The 21,748-nt window shown below is 39.2% G+C and overlaps 1 protein-coding gene across 1 annotated transcript in view; it reads left to right on the top strand.

The window, feature by feature from the left end:
• The first annotated feature begins 1,266 nt into the window (after positions 1 to 1,266).
• Positions 1,267 to 21,748, top strand: part of LOC101172742 (girdin) — a 65,746-nt gene continuing 45,264 nt past the window's right edge. Inside the window, exons 1-7 of the mRNA XM_023959081.1 lie at positions 1,267 to 1,528; positions 3,831 to 3,973; positions 6,590 to 6,698; positions 16,391 to 16,460; positions 16,637 to 16,695; positions 19,469 to 19,552; positions 20,347 to 20,487. Coding sequence (XP_023814849.1) covers positions 1,469 to 1,528; positions 3,831 to 3,973; positions 6,590 to 6,698; positions 16,391 to 16,460; positions 16,637 to 16,695; positions 19,469 to 19,552; positions 20,347 to 20,487 — 666 coding nt within the window. The 5' untranslated portion in view covers positions 1,267 to 1,468. The remainder of the gene's footprint in view (positions 1,529 to 3,830; positions 3,974 to 6,589; positions 6,699 to 16,390; positions 16,461 to 16,636; positions 16,696 to 19,468; positions 19,553 to 20,346; positions 20,488 to 21,748) is intronic.

The raw sequence follows: 21,748 nt of genomic DNA, 5'->3' as shown, positions 1-21,748 counted from the left end.
TTGATGTCTTATTGTATTACTAACAAAAGAATAAAATACTCTCAGTTTAAGATTTTTTTAAAAAATGACTTGCAGCTTTTGAGGCGTACACATTTAAAAAGATGACAGAAGGGGTGTGAAATAAGATTTTTCTTTTAAAAGCACAAGAAAGTGCCAAAACAAAATTTCATTCAATCTTATATATAGTGATATTTGATGTTAAAAGATACATAATTTACAAAAGATTACAAAGAACAACACTGCAATTGATAGTCATACAAATAAAGAAATACTGGTCAAGTTAAAAAAATCAATAGCTTATTGATTGTTATCAATAAATATTGTTTACTTCATGACATTGAAGTTCACACATTTTCATTCTTGAAATATTTATGAAGATTTCAATCCATATTGTGAAACAAACGTTTCTTTATACATTTTCTTGAATTTATGGATATTTTAAAATTGTTTTAGCTCATCGTTCTAAAGTTCTGAAAATAACTGTCCATGGTAACACACAGCGATTGATTGTACATAGATTTTTCTGTATTAAATACAAGGTGAGTAAAGACCCAGAACATTGGGGGTTTGGTTTGAGGAATGGGGTAAAGTAAATGAATAACTGATTTTAAGCATAATATTACTTGAGTTATTATGCTTATTACTTAAGTATTATAAATGCATACTTATTTCTCCATATTTAAATTTTTGTTATCTCTTGTTTTTTTTAAGCCATGGTATAAGCAATTTCCCTATTGTGAGATCAATTAAAATCTATCTATCTATCTATCTATCTATCTATCTATCTATCTATCTATCTATCTATCTATCTATCTATCTATCTATCTATCTATCTATCTATCTATCTATCTATCTATCTATCTATCTATCTATCTATCTATCTATCTATCTATCTATCTATCTATCTATCTATCGACGGAGGCATGTCATTTCATTTTCAGCCACTAGATGTCACTGTTCTACAGTGATTAAAGTTATCTGGACCCAAATTTCACAATTGAACTGAAACAGCGGCAACATTTACAGACAGGTTTGGTCTAGAACAAAAGGAACAGGGGTAATGATACAAGAAAAGACGATTTATACCTTAAAATATCGATATGATATTTTAATAAACATGGCGAGTAGGGCCCGTGTGTCTAAATTACCACAACAATCTAGTTCACTGACCTCCTGTGAAAAGTCACAGGTCTCATGACAGGTTTGAGGAAGGCTAAAGAAAGACACGGCCTTTTGAAAAAAAAAAAAAACCCCAGTGTGGTTTAGCAACAAAACTAACTGACGCGCTAGAGAGGAAGAGAGGCCATGATGATGATGAGGAGGAGGAGGAGGAAGAGGGAGGGCCGCAGAAATGTCAAACTACTTCAACTTGACACAAGATGGATTCCCGCTCCGTGATTGACTTTAGAGTTGATCATATCTGGTAATCAGCCGGCCCGCGCGGCGTCCTCGCGGCCCTCAGTCAACAATGGATTCTAACATTCTGGAGATAATGGAGGAGTTCATGGGGAGTCCGTTGGCTCGATGGGTATGTCATTTAGCGTCTGTGTCACAATGACTTAAAACGCACTTCATGGTGTCAGCAGCGCGCGGCAGCCCCGCGCGCGGCTGAGCCGCCAGCTGTCATCTCCACAGACTCTGCTGTTATTTCCACTAGTGAAACCTTTTGAACAGTCCTGCACACACAAACAAACATTAGATATGAATGAAACAGTTAATGAGGGTTATTTGGCCTCTTTTCTCCTATTTTTTAACAGGAAAACAAAACTACTTCTCCTTTTAGCAGCTTCCTTTCCTTCTCAAAGACTTTTGTTGTTGCTTTGACACTTCCGTGTCCTTGGGCTGTTTTGTTTATGGAAAAAAAAATCAAAACAGATTCATTCTCAGGGTGTCCATGTACGGATCTGTGGTGTTTGTTTGAGTTTTCAGCTGGCATTTCCACACGTGAAGTCGGTCAACCTCAGAGGATTGAGCCCTGCTGGTCGGGAGTTGTGTTTGTGGTATATTGTGACACTGAACCAAACCTCCTTGGGATGTTCTTTCTGGTTGTTGCCTCCATCCACAGAAGAGGAGGTCAAAGAGATTCACCATGAGACCTGCAGCTGGTGCAGGTGGCACACCAACATGCCACTTTTCTGTTTTTTTTATACACTCACTGGTCCCTTTATTAGGTATACCTCGCTAGTATTGGATTGAACCCACCTTGCCTTCAAACTTCCTTAATCCTTGGTGACACAGATTCAACAAGGAATTAGTAACATTCCTGAGAGGGTTGAGTCCATATTGACATGATAGCATCACACATTTGCTACAGATCTGTCTCCTGTTCCACCACATCCCAAAGGTGATCTATTGGGTTGAGACTGTGGAGGCCATTTGAGTCCTGTAAAGTCATTATAATGTTAAAGAAACTAGTCTGATGATTCCAGCTTTATGACATGGCAGCCTATCCTGCTGGAAGTAGCCATCAAGAGATGGTTCACTGCGGTCATAAAGGGACATGGTCAGCAACAATAGTCCGGTAGGGTGTGTTGTTGGAATCATGCTCAACATGTACTAAGGGGCTAGAGTGTGCCAAGAAAATACCCCCCTCTCCACTCCACCATCCTGAACTGTTGATACAAGGCAGGATGGAGTAGGATGGCAGGACCGAGTTTCTGTTTCTATCAGCTGGAACCAGTCTGGCCATTCTCCTCTGACCTCTGGCACCAGCAAGGTATTTCCACCCACAGACCTGCTGCTCACTGGATATTTTCTCTTTTCCAGACCATTCTCTATAAACCCTAGAGATGGTTGTGGGTAAAAAACAATCCCAGTAGGTCATTCATTCATTCATTCATTCATTCATTCATTCATTCATTCATTCATTCATTCATTCATTCATTCATTCACTCATTCATTCATTCATTCATTCATTCATTCATTCATTCATTCATTCATTCATTCATTCATTCATTCATTCATTCATTCATCTTCCAAACCCATTTTGTCCTTTTTTGGGTCACAGCGCTGCCTGCCGGAGCCTATCCTGGCCACTTCTGGGCGAAGGCAGGGGACATCCTGGACAGGTCGCCAGTCTGTCGCAGGGCCACAAATCACACATCCATGCACACTCACATTCACACCTAGGGACAATTTAATGTAACCAATTAACATATGAAACATGTTTTTGGACGGTGGGAGGAAGCCACAGTTCCTAGAGAAAACCCACGCATGCACGGGGAGAACATGCAAACTCCACACAGAAAGGTCCTGTGTGTAACCAGCCCGTCTGATACCGACAGCCATGCCACATTCAAAGTCACTTTAATCACCTTTCTTCTTCATTCTGATGCTCAGTATGAACTGCAGCAAATCGTCTTGACCTTGTCTACATGCCTAAATGCATTGAGGTTCTGCCATGTGATTGGCTGATTATTATTGAATTTAGAGCAGTTGGACAGGTGTGCCTGATAAAGTGGCGAATGAGTGTATTAACTCTTAATTCCAACAGCTGATCCATCTCAGCAGCAGTTTTCTTAAGATGTGGTTGGAGAAAAAAACAGACGCTCATTATATTACAGTTTAGATGGGCTCTACAGGGAGGGAGGGAGACCTTGGCTGTAGTCCTGTCACTGTGAAACGCTTCTCAGTGTGAAAGCACCGATTCCACCTGTTCAGACAGGTGCACCCACTCGAGTGGCTTCCTGTGTGGAAATGTTTGCCTTTCCTCTTTTCTCTGTTCTCCTCTCTTCTGCTTCTATTTTCAGTCTTCCCTCTCTCCGTCCACCTACCAATTCACGCTTTTAACCGACGCAGACAGTCACTTTCCCTCTGCCAATCTCTTGCAGGTTCAGCTGTTTGAGAACACGCTGGAGAGCGAAGCAGACATCTGCGGCCAGTACATGGAAGTGAGCTCAGCTTCTCGGAGCGCCAGAGACCTCTACGTGAAGCTCACCAATGGGGTTTTCCTCAATGAGGTCATGAGAACCATGTAAGATGTGGAAAAAGTTTCTTCCTTTGTTGCTTACTGCTGTGCCTAGACTGCAAATGGAGAAATACTTGAGAGACTAAGCATGATGGATAAAAAAAAAAAAAAAAAATCAAGCCTTTCAGTTGAACTCTATAAAGTCTGTTCAGCCCTTTTAACCCCAACACTCAAATGAGCAAATATGGGGTTTGATCATCGACTGTATATGGGAACTGGACCAAATGAGTGTGACGTCACCCATAGAAAATGACTTACTTTTGGTTCCAACCAAATGAAGTCAAATCAGTCGCCTTTTTTCGCCATGTTGGAGCCAGATGATTTCAGTAAGCAGTGATTGGTTCGAGTCTGTCTGGGTCACGGTTTCTATGGTAACCACTTTCACCAATCAGGAGTGGAAGTCCACACCCCTACCACTTGAAGTGGGCTTAGGAGAATCTGTCAGTCAAACACTTTAAACGTTCAACGTGAGACCACAAACTTTCATTGAGACATCTGATTGGTCAGTTTATAACTTGAATAAGTTACACAAAAATAAGAAAAAAAAGTTGGGATTCGCAAGAGGATGTTAAAGAAAATGTATCAGAGCAAGAATGGTTACTCTGACAAAATAATAACTGAGCGATAGCTCTCTATGTCTTAATAGAAATCTATGGGATGTTGGTGGGTACTTCCAATTTGCAACACCAGAGGGGAGGGGCCACTCAGTCCAGTTCTCATATACAGTCAATGGTTTGACCCTTGAATACTTTGATTTTTGAACATTATAACACACAAAAAGTCATTTTTAAGTCCTAATCATTGGAAGTGAAAAGTAGCATGTTGACATTGTGCGCCAGTGTATTATCAACTATCAGTGGCCCTTATTTGGATGTTTTGTGTGTAACTTTAACTTTCTATTTAAGATCTCAGTTAAATATTTATCAGTTTGGCTTTCAGAGATGCCAGTTATCAAATGACTGATCATAGCTGAGGCACACATGTTAAACTAACAGTTACGGGTAGAAACCTTTAGAGGTCTGATCTGCTTAAAGATGATAGAGCAAGTTTAATCCTAAAGTGTAAAACCTGTTGAAATTATTCATTATAACCTTAATCCATCCATTTACATTTTTCCCAAAAATAAAAAAAACACAGAGACAGAGATCTAAAGGTTATATATCATATGGTCAGTCTTATTTAATCAAAAAAACAAAACAAAAAAAACAAACAGTGTATGATAATGCAACTCATAGCTCTTCCTGTTCTTGGTTAAATCCACATATTACTGTTCTATGTTTTTGGGAAGCGGCTCCAAGGATACGTGATTACACACCTGGCATGCAGTCAATTGTGAGTGAACGTAAAGATTTAGGTCCACCTATTTCAGCTCCAATTCAGCTTCAAAGATTTGGATAATAACTGAGCTGATATTGCTTTGGTCCTCTTAAACAGGGGAATCTCAGACTTGCTCAAACGTCTCCAAACAAGGTTTTTTTTTCCATTCCGATTCCGTTTGTATTTGAACAGAAGCCATGCTGTTTTAAAACCGGATGAATCCCCAAGGGGGTGGGAGGTTCTTTCCTACCTGTGTGGTTTTCTTCTCATCCTTTCCTGCAAAACAAAAGAAAGTGTGTCAGGCCTGCTTGCGATTATACATCGGTTTAGTGTGATCAGTCTACGAACTGGTGACCTGCTCAAGGTTAACCCGCCACTCATTCAATGACGACATGTTTACAACATGTTTAGTCATTGCTCCCCACCCCCCATCATTCCCCTGAGCTGATGACTCCTTTGCACTTTTGCATCCTTCAGTAGTTTTTTAGGAGCACTTACTGAAGTTCTACAATTCCTAGGTTTCTTTATTTCATTAAGAAACATAGAATTTGCAATAAACGTAAATAATAATTTTAAAATCATCCCATCATGTAAACTGTCAGTATGGTGCATAAACTATAAATGAATGAACCACATTGGCAAAGGGAGCAAAAAGACACAACCAGTACTATTTCTCCAGGCATCAAAGGTCCACATGCCACTCAGCAAAATTCATTAAATATGTCACAAAAATCCTTCTTTGTGTCTCTTTCTAATCAATTGTTGTGAACACGCTGAAACTGAGATATTAAACCTTTTACTTTTCCCTCTGTGTCACAGCACAGCCTCAGGGACTTCCAAGTACGGTAGCAGAATCTGAATTTTTCTGCTTTGCAGAAAATGAGACGTAACATTCATCAGGTTGGTCGACAGTTTGGTGGAGCGAATTAAATCACTGTCGAACAACACGTTTCTGTTCTGGCAGGTCAGGAGGGCCTTCACGCAGGCCATCTTCACTAAATTCATTGCCTTTCGGTCAAACTTTTGCAGAAGAACGTTCTTTAATCTATAACTTAGTAAGATGAGTTTCTGGTATTTATTGTATGAGCAGCTTCTGTCCCAAATTCTGCCGTTCAAGCAAAAGAAGGCATGTGATTTCTCATTGTCTGCTTCCTAGACTCTAATATTTTACCATTCATTCCCTTACTACTTAAATGAAATGATGCATCTGTAGAGATGTGGTACTTGACTGTTTGATCAAAGTGCAGCAGACACACCAGTCATTTCAAGCTTTTTTTGTTTTGTTTTGTTTGGGTGTTCATCTAGAGATCCAAACCCCAAGGTGGAGAGGCTTTACTACAGCGAGAGAGACGACAACCTGCTGAGAGTCCAGAATTTCTCCATTTTAAATCGACACCTGAGGGCCTTCTACCAGGTATGGGCGGATCCCCAGAGGATGAGGCTTTAGATTGATCCTCTAGGAGGGAAATCCCGGATCATTTTTTACGCAGTGGCTACAAAATATTACAAACATTACAGTACAAATACTACTGAACATTTCAGTTGTCACATAAATGAGTTCTCTAGCTCAACTCTAATTTTCTAAATTAATAAATAAGAAAATGATTAAATAAGTGAATTAATAAATAAAAATGCGCATGGCATTAAACCAGCAATTTTATTTTTTATTACAGCTATATTTAAACTGGAAATTTCAACAGAGCCCTTCACATGACATGTTTCCTCCTGCCACGACTTAGTATGTTGTGTGCACAAATGAGCATTTTGTCGCAATGTAACATTTTCTGGACACAAATAAGTATTTTGTCAAAAATGTTGCATTTTATTAGCATTTTTAGCTACAGTTTGTGCACAAAAAATATTATTTTGTGGTCACAAATGAGCATTTTATTAACGTTTTGTGCACACAAATAAGTATTATGTGTGCACAAATTATTACTTGAGTATAATTAAATCTTACTACTAATTTGTGGACACATACCACTAATTTATGCACACAAAATGTTCATTTTTCACTCAAAATAATAATTTGTTGCCACAAAATGCTAATAGATTGCTAATTTGTGGCCACAAACTATTAATTTTACTTAACAATTTTTAGAAATGTCTTCTTAAGTGCTTTGCACAAATCTACTTCTATTTGGGTAATTTCAGAAGTTAATTTCAAAAGAAAGAGAGTTGAAATAATTTTATCAAAAGATGAAACAGGACATTTTGCACAGCACCTCTGTGATGGTCTGGCACTGAAAATTACTTTGCCCTCTGTCCAGCAGATCTGAGGTCTTACAGCAGGCCGTTTGGTTTTACTGCTTCAGTGTTTTGCTTCATCCTCAGTGCTCTCATTAACTCATTTTCAGTTGAACCTGTCAGGTGATTCTAGTGTAAAAGCCTTTGGCAGACTGATCGCACACCAGAGCTGCACAAACTACCACAGCTAGACAAAGCTATAGATTTGGAGTTCAAATTCAGAGGTGATTTGGTTCATCATTAGAAAACAAAAGCACACCTGCAGAAGATGGTTCAAAAAGATGCTGGTGCTCCAAACTTGATGGAAGCCACAGTTCACACATTTTTGCGTGAATGTTATACATCATTGTTGGTGTGCTGCAGAGCTGCAATAAATCTCAAGCTTTAAAATTAAAGTTTTTCAACTGTGCGTCACAACTGGAAAAAACAAAATATCAGCTTTTAGCATGAACCCGTATTACTGCAAGCAGTCAAATACAGTACGTTGAAAAATGATCATTTATATATCAGTTTCTGCATCCTGGGACTGCAGCATAGTCCAAAAATAATTAGGAATAGGGCAATTCAGAGCTGATATTGAGGTAAAAAGAGCTGCATATTTGTTTCATCAACAGTTGAACAAAAGCATTAAACACCCAAAAAGCTGTCCTTCAGAAATAAATGTGTAGGAAACAAGAAAAATGTTTGATTTTAATAAAATAAACTCCTATATTGTTGTTAATAGAAGGCAAACATGCTACAAACTGAATGCTTTTAATAACTCACCCCTTTACTGCAGCAATAATGGAGATTTCTTATGCCAAACCAAGGGTTTCTTTTTGGGACCCCTTCTTAAGCACTACAATAAAGTTCACAAATGCCACTAAAGTTTTAATAAGCAGTAAACCTTTCATTAACCTCGCCAACACGTTTTGGCAACACTGTGCACAGACGCTCCTGATGAGGCATCACATTTGGAAAATGTGTGTTGCTATCCTGGTAGGATCATCAACAGGTTTCAGGTTTGATGCAGGTTTGAATAGAGGACAGCAAAGTAACACTTCATGCTTTTAGTTGTAAAATTGAGTGAATCCAAATTAATTCCCTAAATAACCAGTCAAAAAGCTGCTTTTTTTTTACATTTAAAAAGTACAGTTTGTCCTTGACCCTAATTGTTTATTGGTTCAAACTAGTGTAGGGTCAGCAGTGACAGTGCTCTGGGTTTGACAGCCACGTGTGTTTGAATCACACATTATGGGTCTGTGCTTGAAAGTCTAATGGTACGTCACAGTAAATTACGTTCATCAATAAAATATGTCTTTGTTTAATGTATCTGTTTATTGATCAATAATTTAGTTTTTAGCGCATATGAAATCCATATTTGGAAAATCTCTTTATTCTATATGCAGTAGATTTTAAATGGGAAAAGTTTTAAATGAAACATTTCATGCTTAAACCATTGCAGGGTATGACGCACTTTGCTGTTAGACAAACAAGCAAAAAAGAGCAAAGTAATTTTGACCTCATTTTTTACTGAGTGCTTTGGGGTTTGTGGTCAGTATTGCTGTCTTTAGCAGTTTAGCACGAAACGATGGAGCGAAAGACGATGCCAATAGATTTAAATAAAGGCATGATTAGTTCACTCACAACTTCTTTAATATCCAAAAAGAAAATCTCTTCAAATGCTTTTATTTGTGTCTGAAGCTATCAAATGTACGACGGAGTTTTAGGCCAGCCAAAAAGAAATTCGGAGTCGTGTTTACTTTTTTTTGTAATGGCAACATATGACGTCAACCATTAGTAGAAGTAAAAACCTAAATAAAATAGGAAGATTTTACAGAGAATAGTTATTCATACACTGTGTTCTCATGATTAAAACTTGTTTTAAAAAAAAAAAAGGTTAATACGTTGTTCAAACACAATGCATTTTGGTCTATATTTCCCAATCTACTGAGCATCGATAAACACTAGTTTTTCTGGGATATTTTCAGGGTACTGGACTTTGGAGTTGTAGATTTGGACCATTGACTGTATACGAGAACTGGACTGAGTGACCCCTTCCTCCCGGGAGACTTCTGTAGAGAAATCAACAGCTATAACTCAGTCATTGTAGCTGTCAGAATAATTATTCTTGCTCTGATACCTTTTTGTAACATGTTCTTGCTAAATCTAATTTATTTTCATGATATTCTCTTCTATAGTGCAAGTTAAATAAATCATAAACTGACCAATTAGATGCTTCAATAAAAGTAGCCGATCTTGAGTCAGATGTTTGAAACATTCAATGACAGATTATCTTGAGCCCACTTTCCAACATGTCGACATCAGCATTGCGAAAAAAATGATCCATTTGGTTGGAACCGGAAGTATGCTGTTTTCTATGGGTAATGCTACACACCTAAACCCCTCGCCAGATCTAGTGGCCCGAAAAGGACGCAACACAAAATGAGCCCCTGTCTCCCCCCAGTCTCATAATCCAGCACACTTAAATCAGGTTAAAAGATTTATTTTGGTTGAATCCATAAAAGTATTTACTTCAGAGTGGACCAAAATAACAACCTAAAAAAAACCCATTCCTACCTAACAAGAACCCAAATCTCACCTATCAAAACAAAATAAACAAAAAGCCAATAACATACCTCCCTAACATAACAAAAACAAGAGAAAACAACAATTCATAATAAATGGCAATCCACTTCTACAACTCTAAACTTCATGTAGCTGGTTTTTGGGAGAGGGTGGAGTTGTCATATGAGATTTCTTCCTGCTTCTTTTTATAGCAGGTGTGATTCCAGGTGTGACTTCCGGCGGCCAATCCACTCCTGGTGCCGGGGCACCACACCAATCGCAGCCCGGCACCTGCACACTGACATTTGCAAGAGAAAAAAAGAAAAACGTCCTGGGACATAACAGTAATGTCACAGTCACTCAGTCCAGTTCCATTATACAGTCAATGATCCAAACACCCCGCCAAAATTGGTGAATGCCCTATTTAGTGCACTAACCAGGGAATGGTGAATGAATTCAAACACAGCCCAGGCTTTCTGCCAATTCGCTGCTAGCTCAAAACGAGTGTTTTTTCACACAGAATTCAAAGTGGTTTAGGTCTTTTATCAAAAGGCTTTAAGTGTACAGAATATACATAGTTTTAAAGAATTAATTAAAATGTGACTCAGTCAGATTTATAAACTTGTGTTTTTTTCCTGTATCAACCTGCTTATTCGTGAGGAACACACCAATGTTTTCAACAGGCTAAAAGCACTGTAAACATAAAAAAAGAAAAGATGTTCTTAAAATGTCTTTCAAGGCGGCTGCTTTTGTCTATGTTTATGTTTGTCGAAACAAACCAAGATGTTGGTCAATTTTCAGTAACACATTAATAACCATAACTCGCCTGCTGATGTTGTCAGCTGTGAAGTGTCTGTGTGGGGGGTTGATTGCTCTTGCACAGAGGAAAAGATAAAACACAAAGACTTTTTTCGTCCTCAGAAGAAGTGTCTCTGCTTATTATCAGACATATAGGGTGAGGAGAAGTGTGGGAGTGGTGAGCTAAGTGCTTGTTTCATCTGCCCCTGTCGTTGTGGGCTAGAAAATAAAACCACAGTATCCTGCATTTTACAACGAGCTCGATAGACGCCTGTGGCATTTGAGGAAATGACACAACTCTTCCCCCGAGAATGATTCAAAAGCCTCTGTTCTGAGCACACAGAGCTTCTGCAGGACCCAGAAGGGTGGACTAAGCGTGCAACACTTTGCTTTTGACACGACATAAGAACAGTCAACAGCTTTTACTTCCCAATTTTGCAGTGAGCTACTTATGTCCCTTTGAATGCTCAGAGACTTGCAGCCATGGGAAGCTTGTCACACGATAACAGAACCAGGTGTATTACAATGTTTTTTCAAGTATGGCTTTACAAATTCAGTTCCACATTTCTCATAGTTTCCCTTCTATGGTTGCTTTGGTGTAGGCAGCTTCAGTACAGATTTGATTAAAATTCACAAGTCTGGTTGGGATTTTTTGTTGATTTTTGGAAAATCATCACATATATTTCTGATTTAAAGCATTAAATAGTTTTTGCTTTATTCATTTGTTCTCTTTTATTGGATTTATTTTCCCTCCTTTTTTTTCCTTTTTTTCGTGCAGAGGCTTTTAGTGCCTCGATTATGACTGAAAACTTTCCAGGCTTCACTACACGTTCCTTTAAATGTTCATTTCACTTGTCTAATTCTCTGACCCTGTAAATAACTCCGTCCTCTGTAAACCATGACACCGTGAACACCCGGCCAATTATGTTTCAATTTATCTGGCTCACTTAGCAGCCTAAAAACTGGAAATGCATAAAAGAAAAAGCAAATGGGTGAAAGGAAAACCAATCCTGACAACATGATGCAGAGAGATGGATTTTGGAAAAGATAATGTTGCAGATGGCTTTTAATTTGTCTCACAGCTGATGCCAGCAGCCCCAGCATTCATTTCAGAATCAGCTTTAGATTTTTCCCAAACTTTGACTCTCAAACGGAAATAGGTAGTTAAAATTCACTCGTTTGTCGACACTGGAATCAGAGGCATCCATGTTTTGACCTTGTGGCAGCAGAAGTGTCTTTGCAGTTCTAGGAATTAGGCACAAATGCATGTAGAGAAACAGGAGAGGGAGTTGATAAATGCTGGTGATAGAAGATTTTACAATTGAATGATGAGTCTTGATATAAAAAGCTGAAACAGGTTAATCTGATAGATTTTCTTTTTTCCTTTGTTGATCTATTGAGGACTTGGATTATAACTGAAGGGACATTCAAACGTTTTGCAAAGAGGGCCAGATTTGGTGGAGTGAAAATGTGTGAGGGCCAAAAATTCAGTCTGCCTTTATAATATCATTAAATGCAATCTAACTATTTATATAAGGATTTTTTGTTGTTGTAATTATATAATTTTTATTTCTTCACACAGAGTAGAAAAGAAATGCATATAAATACACGTTTGCCAAAATTACTGTGAATTTCTGATTTGAAGACCAGAAATGAAATGAAGAAAAGTTTTTCTGGGAAAAAACCTTTCGCCAACATTAAATCTGGGTTCATATAAAATGTTACATTTTATTAACTATTAAGTGCTTACTGTGAACGTCTAAATGAAAAATCTGTGTTATTTGTCCTATTTTGATCACAGAAACAAACAAATCTGTCCCTCTTGTTTGGCCCTTAAAGCTCATAATGTAATTTAGCTGCTCACAATCAAGAAATTGTACAGAGTTCTTGGAAAATGCTGGGCCAAATTTTGGCCACATGTTAGGTGCCTGTGGGCTGGTAGAAATCTGAATGACATTTGGCCCAAGGGCTGGACTTTGGACATGGCTGCTGTAAAAATATTAATGTAGAGTTGACAAAATGCAAAGCTAAACTCGCATCTACAGCTTTTTTTGCTGCTGTTTGAACCTCAAATACAGATAAAACGCATGCATGTCCCACATTGTTTTCTCACGTCTTTTACAGGTTATTTTATCCAGTCCAAATGTTGGTGTGTTAACTTTAGTTTACTATAAATATTTTTGCAATTGCACTGTATTTTAGCTGTACAGTACAATTTTCTGTTTGCTTAATCTACTAAAGAAGTCTGTTTTGCCACCAATAACCACAAGCTGTCCAGTGACCGCTGAGATCTGCAGAGGCTATTACCCTGCGTGCCCTGAAGGAGCAGAAATATAAGGTTGGCTGCACATGCCAGTTGGATGCCGCTGCTTCTTGGTACTATGCCTTTCATACTGTACAGTTTATAAATTAAAGTGAGCAGCCAAAAGGGAGCTGTAATTGTAGCCTCCTCTCTGCACTGATGACTTTCTGTTGGTGAACGTGACCGGACTTTCTAAACATTTGGAGAATGAGCCACCATCAGCATGTTGTTGTTTAAAAACATTTTTTTTTCAATAGTATTTCTTTTCTGAGTTAAAGAAATTAAATGAAGTAATTGAAAGGGGCATATGTAACTCTGGTGCTGCACTTGAAGGAAATGCAGTAGCTGCACTGCACCTCTGATTTCTAACCAGAAAATGTATGAGAAGTCTGTAATTCTAGCTTAATTCATTGAAAATGAAAACAATAAATTTGCCCTAAACTCAAATTATACATGGTTAAGCAATTAAAGACCCACTCTGATAATCTTTTGATCTATTTTCAAATCGTTCCCAGTGGTCTTTTAATCATGATTATAACCTGTGTTTTTTTACTGAATGAATAAAGCTTTATTTATATAACACTTTACAACTCATTTAAGACTACAAAAGTGCTTTACAAGAAAAGGTAGACTGAAGAAAGTTTAAAATTAGACAAATTAAAAACATTAAAAACTGCATAAAATTACACAAAGCAGTCAGAAATTAAATACATAAAAAATGAATAAGAATCCAATAAAAAAATTAAATAAAATAAAAATGCCAAAGACTACTGAGCATTAAAAGCCATTCCAAAAAGGTATGTTTTTAATTGATGCGTAAAGCTGTTGGTCAGATGTCATGTGCAGTTCTGCAGGAATGTTGTTCCATAACTGAGGGCCTTCAATGGAAAAAGCAGAGTCACCCCAGTGTTTCTGTCGTGACCTAGGCACATGAAGCTAATATTGCAGACCTCAAGACTCTAGAATGACTGCAGACAGTTAAAAGCTTAGTTTTGTAAACTGGGGCAAGACCACGAAGAGCTTTAAAAACAAACAGTAAAAGTTTGAACTGAATTCTAAAATGAACAGGGAGCCAGTGAAGTGAACTGAGTGCCGGAGTTATGCGTTCTCGTCTGGATGTGCCAGCTAACAATCGTGCTGCTGCATTTTGAACTACCGGTAACTGGAGACGGTTCAGTGATCGCTGGGTGACACAGAAGGACAGATCACGGCGTGGATGGCTGTTTCAAGATCACTGTGGCTCAAGGAAGGTTTAGTTTCACAATTTCTCTAGGACATAGTTTCTAGTTTTTCTTGGACATAAAGTAACTTCAAATTTTTCTAGGACATGGTTTCTGCAGAGCAGCAGGAGTTCATTTGAAGTTCTCCTCTAGCATTCAGCTGCAATCCGTGTGTTCACTTGCTGGACAGGACCAAAAAAAGAAAGACATTTTCTTCTAAGTTATGGGTGGGATTGTTTACACTGAGCAACCCCGCCTCCCCTTCTCTTCACTCACAAATACGCTCCCCCACTAGCTTACAGCCCATCACACCCCCAACCTAACCTTAGTGGTGTAATGAAAATGGTGAGCAATATTGGGGCTATCCAGCCGTACAGTTTTGATCCAGATACCAACTTGGAAGAGGAAAAGGAAGACATACATGGATCTAGTCTTCCACAAGTGGATGCATCAGAATGGGGCTAAGCAGGCAGCCTGTGGCTCGCCGACTGGAGGTTCTGTGTCACAGCTACAATCTTTTTCTAACGCCATCTGCTCCTGATTGTCATCGACTTGAATAAAGAATTATTCCGAAGTGGAAATTTTGAGATGACTTGGCTTATATCCTACTTTTCTTAAGCCTTTCAGAACAAACCATATCCATATACATGACAATATATTACCTTTGGCACACTAAAGAATGATATTTTTTAATGAAAAATTTGTTTTCGTGAGGTCTTTTCCTATCCACAAGTAAGATGTTTCGATCTGTTGGGCACTGGCTTTGGCTCCGTGTGGGTACCGCCCATTTCATGGCGTCATCCTAGAGCTGGCCTCAGCAGCGTGTCTGCGTCTCGCCCACGAAAACAAACAACACCCAAACTTTTGCAAAGATGGATGTGCATATTGTGCATATAAAAGGAAAGAGTTTTTGCCGACAACTGCTCCGTGGAGCTGGCAGTGTGAGCCTGGGGGCGGTGCTGGCAACTCAGACTCTTCCTGGAAGGGGCTGTTCCCTATTTATCTATGTCACAATGTGAGAACCCACTCGTTTTTGTGGGTTGGGAGGGGCTGGTGCTCAGAGAGCAGGTTTTTAGAGAAATACTCAGAAATGCTTGAATGAAGCTAAATACCACTTTGGGGTTGTTTATAGTGAGGAATGAACATTATAATACATTTAACAGCGCAAAAAAGTTGATTTTACATGACAAAGGCCCTTTTAATTTTTGTATTTGTCCTCCATCATGAGAAAATCCCACAAGAAGATGTAAAAAAAACACCAAAAACACAATTTTCATTGGAGTGGGTCTTTGAGATTTACAGCTTGTTGAGATAAAACAGATTCTGGTGCAAGGCTTTTGCAAACAATGAAAGTAATAATTTTCTTTAATTATAATTTTTCAAATTACAAAAAATATCTTTAAGATCTCTTTAATGGAAAAACAGTTTCATTGAAGTGACTTGGGGTTAAAGAGATTGCTTTTCGAGTATTTTCTTTCCTCTCAATCTAATTATTTGTCTGTAAATTCATGTGAACCTTTCTGCCCGAGCTACAGTTGCGACTTGTTGGCAGGCCTAGATAACTCTTGGTTTGTTGTTAGTAACAAGTTCTGCTTGCGTATGTGTGTGTGATGTTTGTTATCATCTTTGCATCTTTCACTGCGTCTCCTTAACCCGCATGATGCACTACTGTCGTGGCAAAAGGACAGAAACAGGAGATTTCTGTTAGGTTTATAGTTAGCTTAAATTTGAGCAACAACCTCCCTTCATTAATCTGCACGATGCTTAAGGACACTGAAATATGTGTCATTAAAATTAGTATGATTTTAAAAGCACAAAAAAGTCTTGTCATCACACACCTTTTTTTGTTTTGTTTATACTACAAATTTCCATGGAATAATGGAAAATTCCTATTGTATATTTATCCTTACTTTGTGCAAACAGACTGGCTGAGCCAGCCTGCTCACATAGGAATTTAACTCTTTTCATTCAGGTTTTTTTTTTTTTTTGTAGGAGGACCTACAGCAGTTGATTCTGACGCCGCTCCCAAACGTTGCCATTCTGGGGCAGGACCCTTTCACAGGTACAAGATAACAACTTGATCCTATCAATGCAAAGCTCCTCAACAGTGACAAACTCATTACACTTTATGTACGAGTCTGTATCTCAGTTCTCTGTTAAGCACATTAAAGTGATTAGAATAAGGAGGGTGGTGTTAGAGGTGATGAAGATAATGATGAGATTTTTCTGTGCCTTCAGAGGCAGCTGTGGAGGAGCTCAGACAACTGCTGCTGCTGTTACTAGGATGTGCCGTCCAGGTGATTTTAAATGTTTTTTTTAATTCTCACTCTTGGACAGAAACAAACTCCCATGACAATGAAGCAAAAGAAATAAAAAGATGCAATTCTATAAATGATAATTGAGTAAAAGAGGAATTTTTTTTAAATTAAATCTTCTGTGAAAGACTATTCTTCACAGGAGTATTTGCGCACCATCAGGTTGGATGAAAAAAAAACATGATGGCACAACAGTTCTTACAAGGCGTGCTAGGTTCAGGTCTAGATTATGAATGGGGTCATGTTTGTTTTGAGTTCTTGAATTATTTTTTATCAGACACGGTTTGTTTTGGTCAAACGTACCTCACATATTTCGGCGGAATACCTTCCGGCTTCGTCAGAGTCGTCTCAGGTAGTAGTGTGTGATGTTTTTAAAAACAGATGGTTGTGACTGAGGCAGATTCACCTGTCAGTTTTTGACAAGTGACTCCGCCCCTTGATGTCTGTTGTTTCGATGTCCGTTCACTCTGGATCCTGTTTGTGACACGCTACACGGTTGCCAAGTTAAGGTATTAACAATACCTGTAACCCCCTTCATGTAAAAATACAAGCTGATAATACATTTGCGTATTCACAATAACTCCCAACCTCGTTTGCAACTGCCATGTTGACAGAGCGCCCGGTACCTCTCGAAATCGCTTTGACATAAGTAAACACAACCAGAATCAAATACATATATACAAGGCATTCCAGGTTATAAGGTGCATTGTTTTTTTTTGCAGAAAATTAAGCCTTAACACACCGGGACGAATATCGGCGCACGTTATTCGCCAACGTTTTTCAACACGTTTTTGTGTTCACACCCAAGCGATTTTCGCTGATGATAAGCCGAGTGAACATGCAAATTCATTCCCTGACATTAGATGGCGCTTAATGTAAAACAGAAATACCCCTGTACACAAGGTGGCGCTGCGCAACTTTACGCTTCTTAAACTCGCTTTTCACTCAGAAGAAGAGAGCAAGTATTTACGCGCTTGTCAGAATCATACAAAGAAAACATGAATATTTCAAGTACCAGTAGCTCTAGCTCCAGTTCCAGCGATGAAGAAATTATTGTTTCTGTTGAATGATGAAAGACGCCGATTTTGGGTACCTCCCATAGTTACGAGAAGAGAAGAACATGGGGAGTTTTATCGACTGGTACAAGAGCTGAAAATGTATCATGAGCATTTCTGGGATATTTTAGAATGTCCGTCAGTGAGTTAGACTTCTTCGTCTTATTTCTTCGCGGCAGTGTAGACGCTACTTGGCGTCTATCTTCTTCGCTGTTACGTATGTGTGCTCAGCAAGACAGTTTTGTGTTTGAGCGCCCCCAAGTTGTGTTTTACTGTAACTTCAGAAACTCGAGACACATGTGCAAAGCGCCACTCTCATTGGTCGTATAGTTTTTGATGTGGTGTGTCAAACCAAAAAAAACGAACCCAAGTCGTTTTTTAAAAAATGACGCTTTTACGGTTGGCGTTTTTCGCGTCAGTGTGCACACTCACATTGGTGCCCTTTGTTTAGTCACGAGGCGTTAAACATCGGCGAATATCACGCGCGAAATTCGTCCCGATGTGAACAGGCCTTTATAGTGCGCCTTATAGTGCGTAAATACTGTTTTTGTTTTTGCATCAAAGAAAGCAGAAGAGAAACAAAACCATGTTAAAACACTGGGATTTCCACTTTAGAAAATGAAAGACAAACAAATAATAATAAAGTATACCATGAAAAGCAAAAACATGAGAAAGATGATTTAAACATGGTGCCCATTGCATCATGGGACATCTTCCTGCAGCATAACTGAGGGCATTGCTCAATGTCACCCATGCTGACCTAACTAAAAGCTTTATCAATAAACCAGGTGACAGCTTCATGAACACAATATGGTTACACTAGAGAGGTGTTTGACACCTGAAGGTTATGCCTCCCATTTTCCAGGTTGGCCTGTAGAACACAGTATTCTGTTGGGGAAATACATATGTTTTAAGATATGGTGGAACATTAAACGCTTTCAAAGTGAAGATTAAAACAGGAAAAACATAGTCTTTCATGGTAAATGTTTGAATTATCTAAAAAGCTACAGGATCATCAAGCTGGTCCACCGTTGAAGTAGCAAAAACTCGAGATGGTCTTAATTCATTTCTTTGAGACAGATGTTCGTCATTTCATCCAAAGCATTTAAAGAAGTAGTTAAAGCATGAGGTGAAAGTGTCGGTACAAATGAACTGCTTCTCTCTAATTTGCAAACACCGATTAAGGAAAAAACCCCTCTGTAAACTGCTTTGTTGGAACTTGGTGCAAAACACAGATTGATGAATTAGATGCTGCTGCCACTGCTGCTCTTACCTCATAGAGCTCAACAGCAAAAAGAAACGGTCTCAGCACAAACCAGGCTCTGCAGTCATTCTTTAAGCGGCCGCACTTGACCCATTACTGGCAGCGGTGACGGCGATTTCCATGATTTTTACTCCTATAAAAAAGTTGGAAACATAAAACCTTTGTCTATTTAAGAAAAGCTAGAGTTAATGTCACTATTTCTTTGGTGGCAAAACAGAGACTGCCCAACAATCTCAATTTTTTATTTATTGATTTTGTTATTAGTTTTCATGTCTCCAACACTCTAGTTAATGAAGTGACACTAAATAGCAGTTGGTAGCATTGATATTCAGATTACTTTAATGGCATTAGTAGATTTTCAATGTTGCTTCCAAGTGGAATATCGGAATATAATCTTTGCAACATCCTAATCCCCTAATCCATCTTGCTTCTGCAGTGTGAGAGGAAAGAAACTTTCATTCAGCAGATCCAGTCTCTGGACATTGAGACTCAGGCAGCCATTGCCAACTGCATCCAGCAGGTAAGTGCAGAATCAATCAAACCATTCCCTCTTCTTTGAAATATTAACTGCTCTGACTGGTTAACTTTAAATCTCAGGGAGACGTTCTGAAGAAAATAATTTTTCTTCTTTTTTATATGCTTTAATGAAAAATGTATTTAGTTTCTTGCGTCTAGCTAGAGAAAAGGGTAATTATAATTAATTCTACTCCTGCTTCAAATAAATGTGACAAAGAGTTGGTTTTATTCTGCTGGCAGCCACTTCAGGCCCTTTGGACACTTCCTGATTATGGATCTTCCACCCTTCGTGTCCACCTGCACTGCAGCCCTATCTCCCCCCTGATCTTTTTTCTGTCATTCTCAGTCATGCCCTCCAATAACGCAGTAATGCCCAGCCAGCTCTCCTGGAAAATAACCCCCATGAATGATTGCCAGCATTAGAAAAACAGCATGTGTCCCACCAGCTGCTTTCACGCCAAGTTTCCGAGCCTAATAAATGACAGAGGTGAAGCGATCTGTTCCTGTGTGGATGGATGAACCCCTCCGTGGTTCATGTTTGCATGGCATCCACCTGCGGACATTTCAGACTCATCAGCATACTTATGAGTTTTTCATCCATTAGTCAGACATTTTTGGACAGATTTCATTGAGAGAATGTTAGAATGCTCTTTTCGTTTTCATTTTCTTTCATTTTTTTCTATTCATCTCAGGTCTTTGGTATTCACACAGCACTCCCCCGGCCTGGTTATTCATCCGCCTTTCTGCCACATGTCTCAAACTCACATCCCAAAAAAAAAAAAAATGTTCCTTCTGCAGGTAACTCAGGATCCTCGCATGGTGCTTCCGCTTCAGTGGGAAGAGCTGATGGACTCCGAAGGCGCAGACTTACAACTGGTGTTCAGCTCCATGGCCAAACAAATCCAGAGCCTGTTAGCACAGAGAGACTTGCACCTGGAGGTATTTAAGCACACGCATCAGTGAAGGACCTGCTGCTCCTGGAGACAGAGATGAAAGCATTCAAGCTGTATTTATGCAGATGATTAAAACAAAGGGATAGGAAAGGTGAGGTGACCAGTGTAATACCACTCCACAGCTATTAAAAGCTAAAGAGCACTTAAGCAGGATGCCTAACACCCCCACAAGTAGTCCCAGAGCATGCAGCTGTAGCTGTCCATGCAGGTGCTCGTCTGCTCATAGTGCTCATAAGCACCTCAGAATACTAAATGTCTAAAATGCATTTTGCAAAAACGTGTCATTCAATGTAATATTCATTCTATTTTCTTTGAAAATGTGCTAGTGCAGTTTTGCATCAATGGAAAATGTTCTGTTTATCACAAAAAAACACGAATAGACGGCAAAAGAAAACACTTTGCCCACTCCAAAACAAGAAGAAAACAAAGCACATTTGCAATCCTGAAAGATTTTAGGCATTCAGCTTTTTGAGATAACCTGAAGAAAATGTTCTGTGCTTCCTGTTCTTTCATATGGTGGCCCTGAAGTGCAACAAATCACTCAACGCAAAAAAATTAAAGATCACAACAATTAAATCAGCAGAAACAGTAATACAAAAAAATTGTACATTTTCAAAATCAAAACAAAATTCCAGAAAAAAAAACTTTAAAAAAAGTTTTTTTTTAACCCCCCCCCCCCTTTGCTGGGGGGGGGGGGCAGCTGTTTGACCACCGGGGGACAGTCTACCAGCTGTCCCCAACTTACCCCCTTCCTCATATAACCTCATAATAAGGTGAGGGGGTGGGGGGCTTAGCCTGCGATGAGCCTTGGGGGGGGGGTTTACTAGGCAGTGGCCCCCCCTCCTATGGTTGCCGTATGGAGTGGGCCCCCCCTCTTTCGGTTTTATTTGCACCTTAGACATGTAGGGCCCTTGGTAGGGGGGGTGCTTGGACATCACTGCCAGCAAGCAGCAGATGTCCTCCTAGCACCCTACCCGCCAATTTTAACCGCACCTTAGACATTTAGGGCCCCTTGGTGGGGGGGGGGGTGAGGGGACATCACTGTGAGTAATCAGGAGATGTCCCCTTAGTGCCCTACCCGCCAATTTTAACTGCACCCCCCTTAGTACACACACCCCTCCCCCCTCAATATATACATCCCAACATAAACACACACACATGCACACACACACCCTCTTAAACACACATACACGCACACACATTTTGCAAGGAAGGTGGGACCTAGGACCATCTGTCCCCTGCCTCTT

This window comes from Oryzias latipes, chromosome 10 (genome assembly GCF_002234675.1).
Source record: "Oryzias latipes chromosome 10, ASM223467v1".
Taxonomy (NCBI): Eukaryota; Metazoa; Chordata; class Actinopteri; order Beloniformes; family Adrianichthyidae; genus Oryzias; species Oryzias latipes.
Note: the sequence above shows the minus strand (reverse complement) of the source record. Positions and strands in the feature narration are given on the sequence as shown.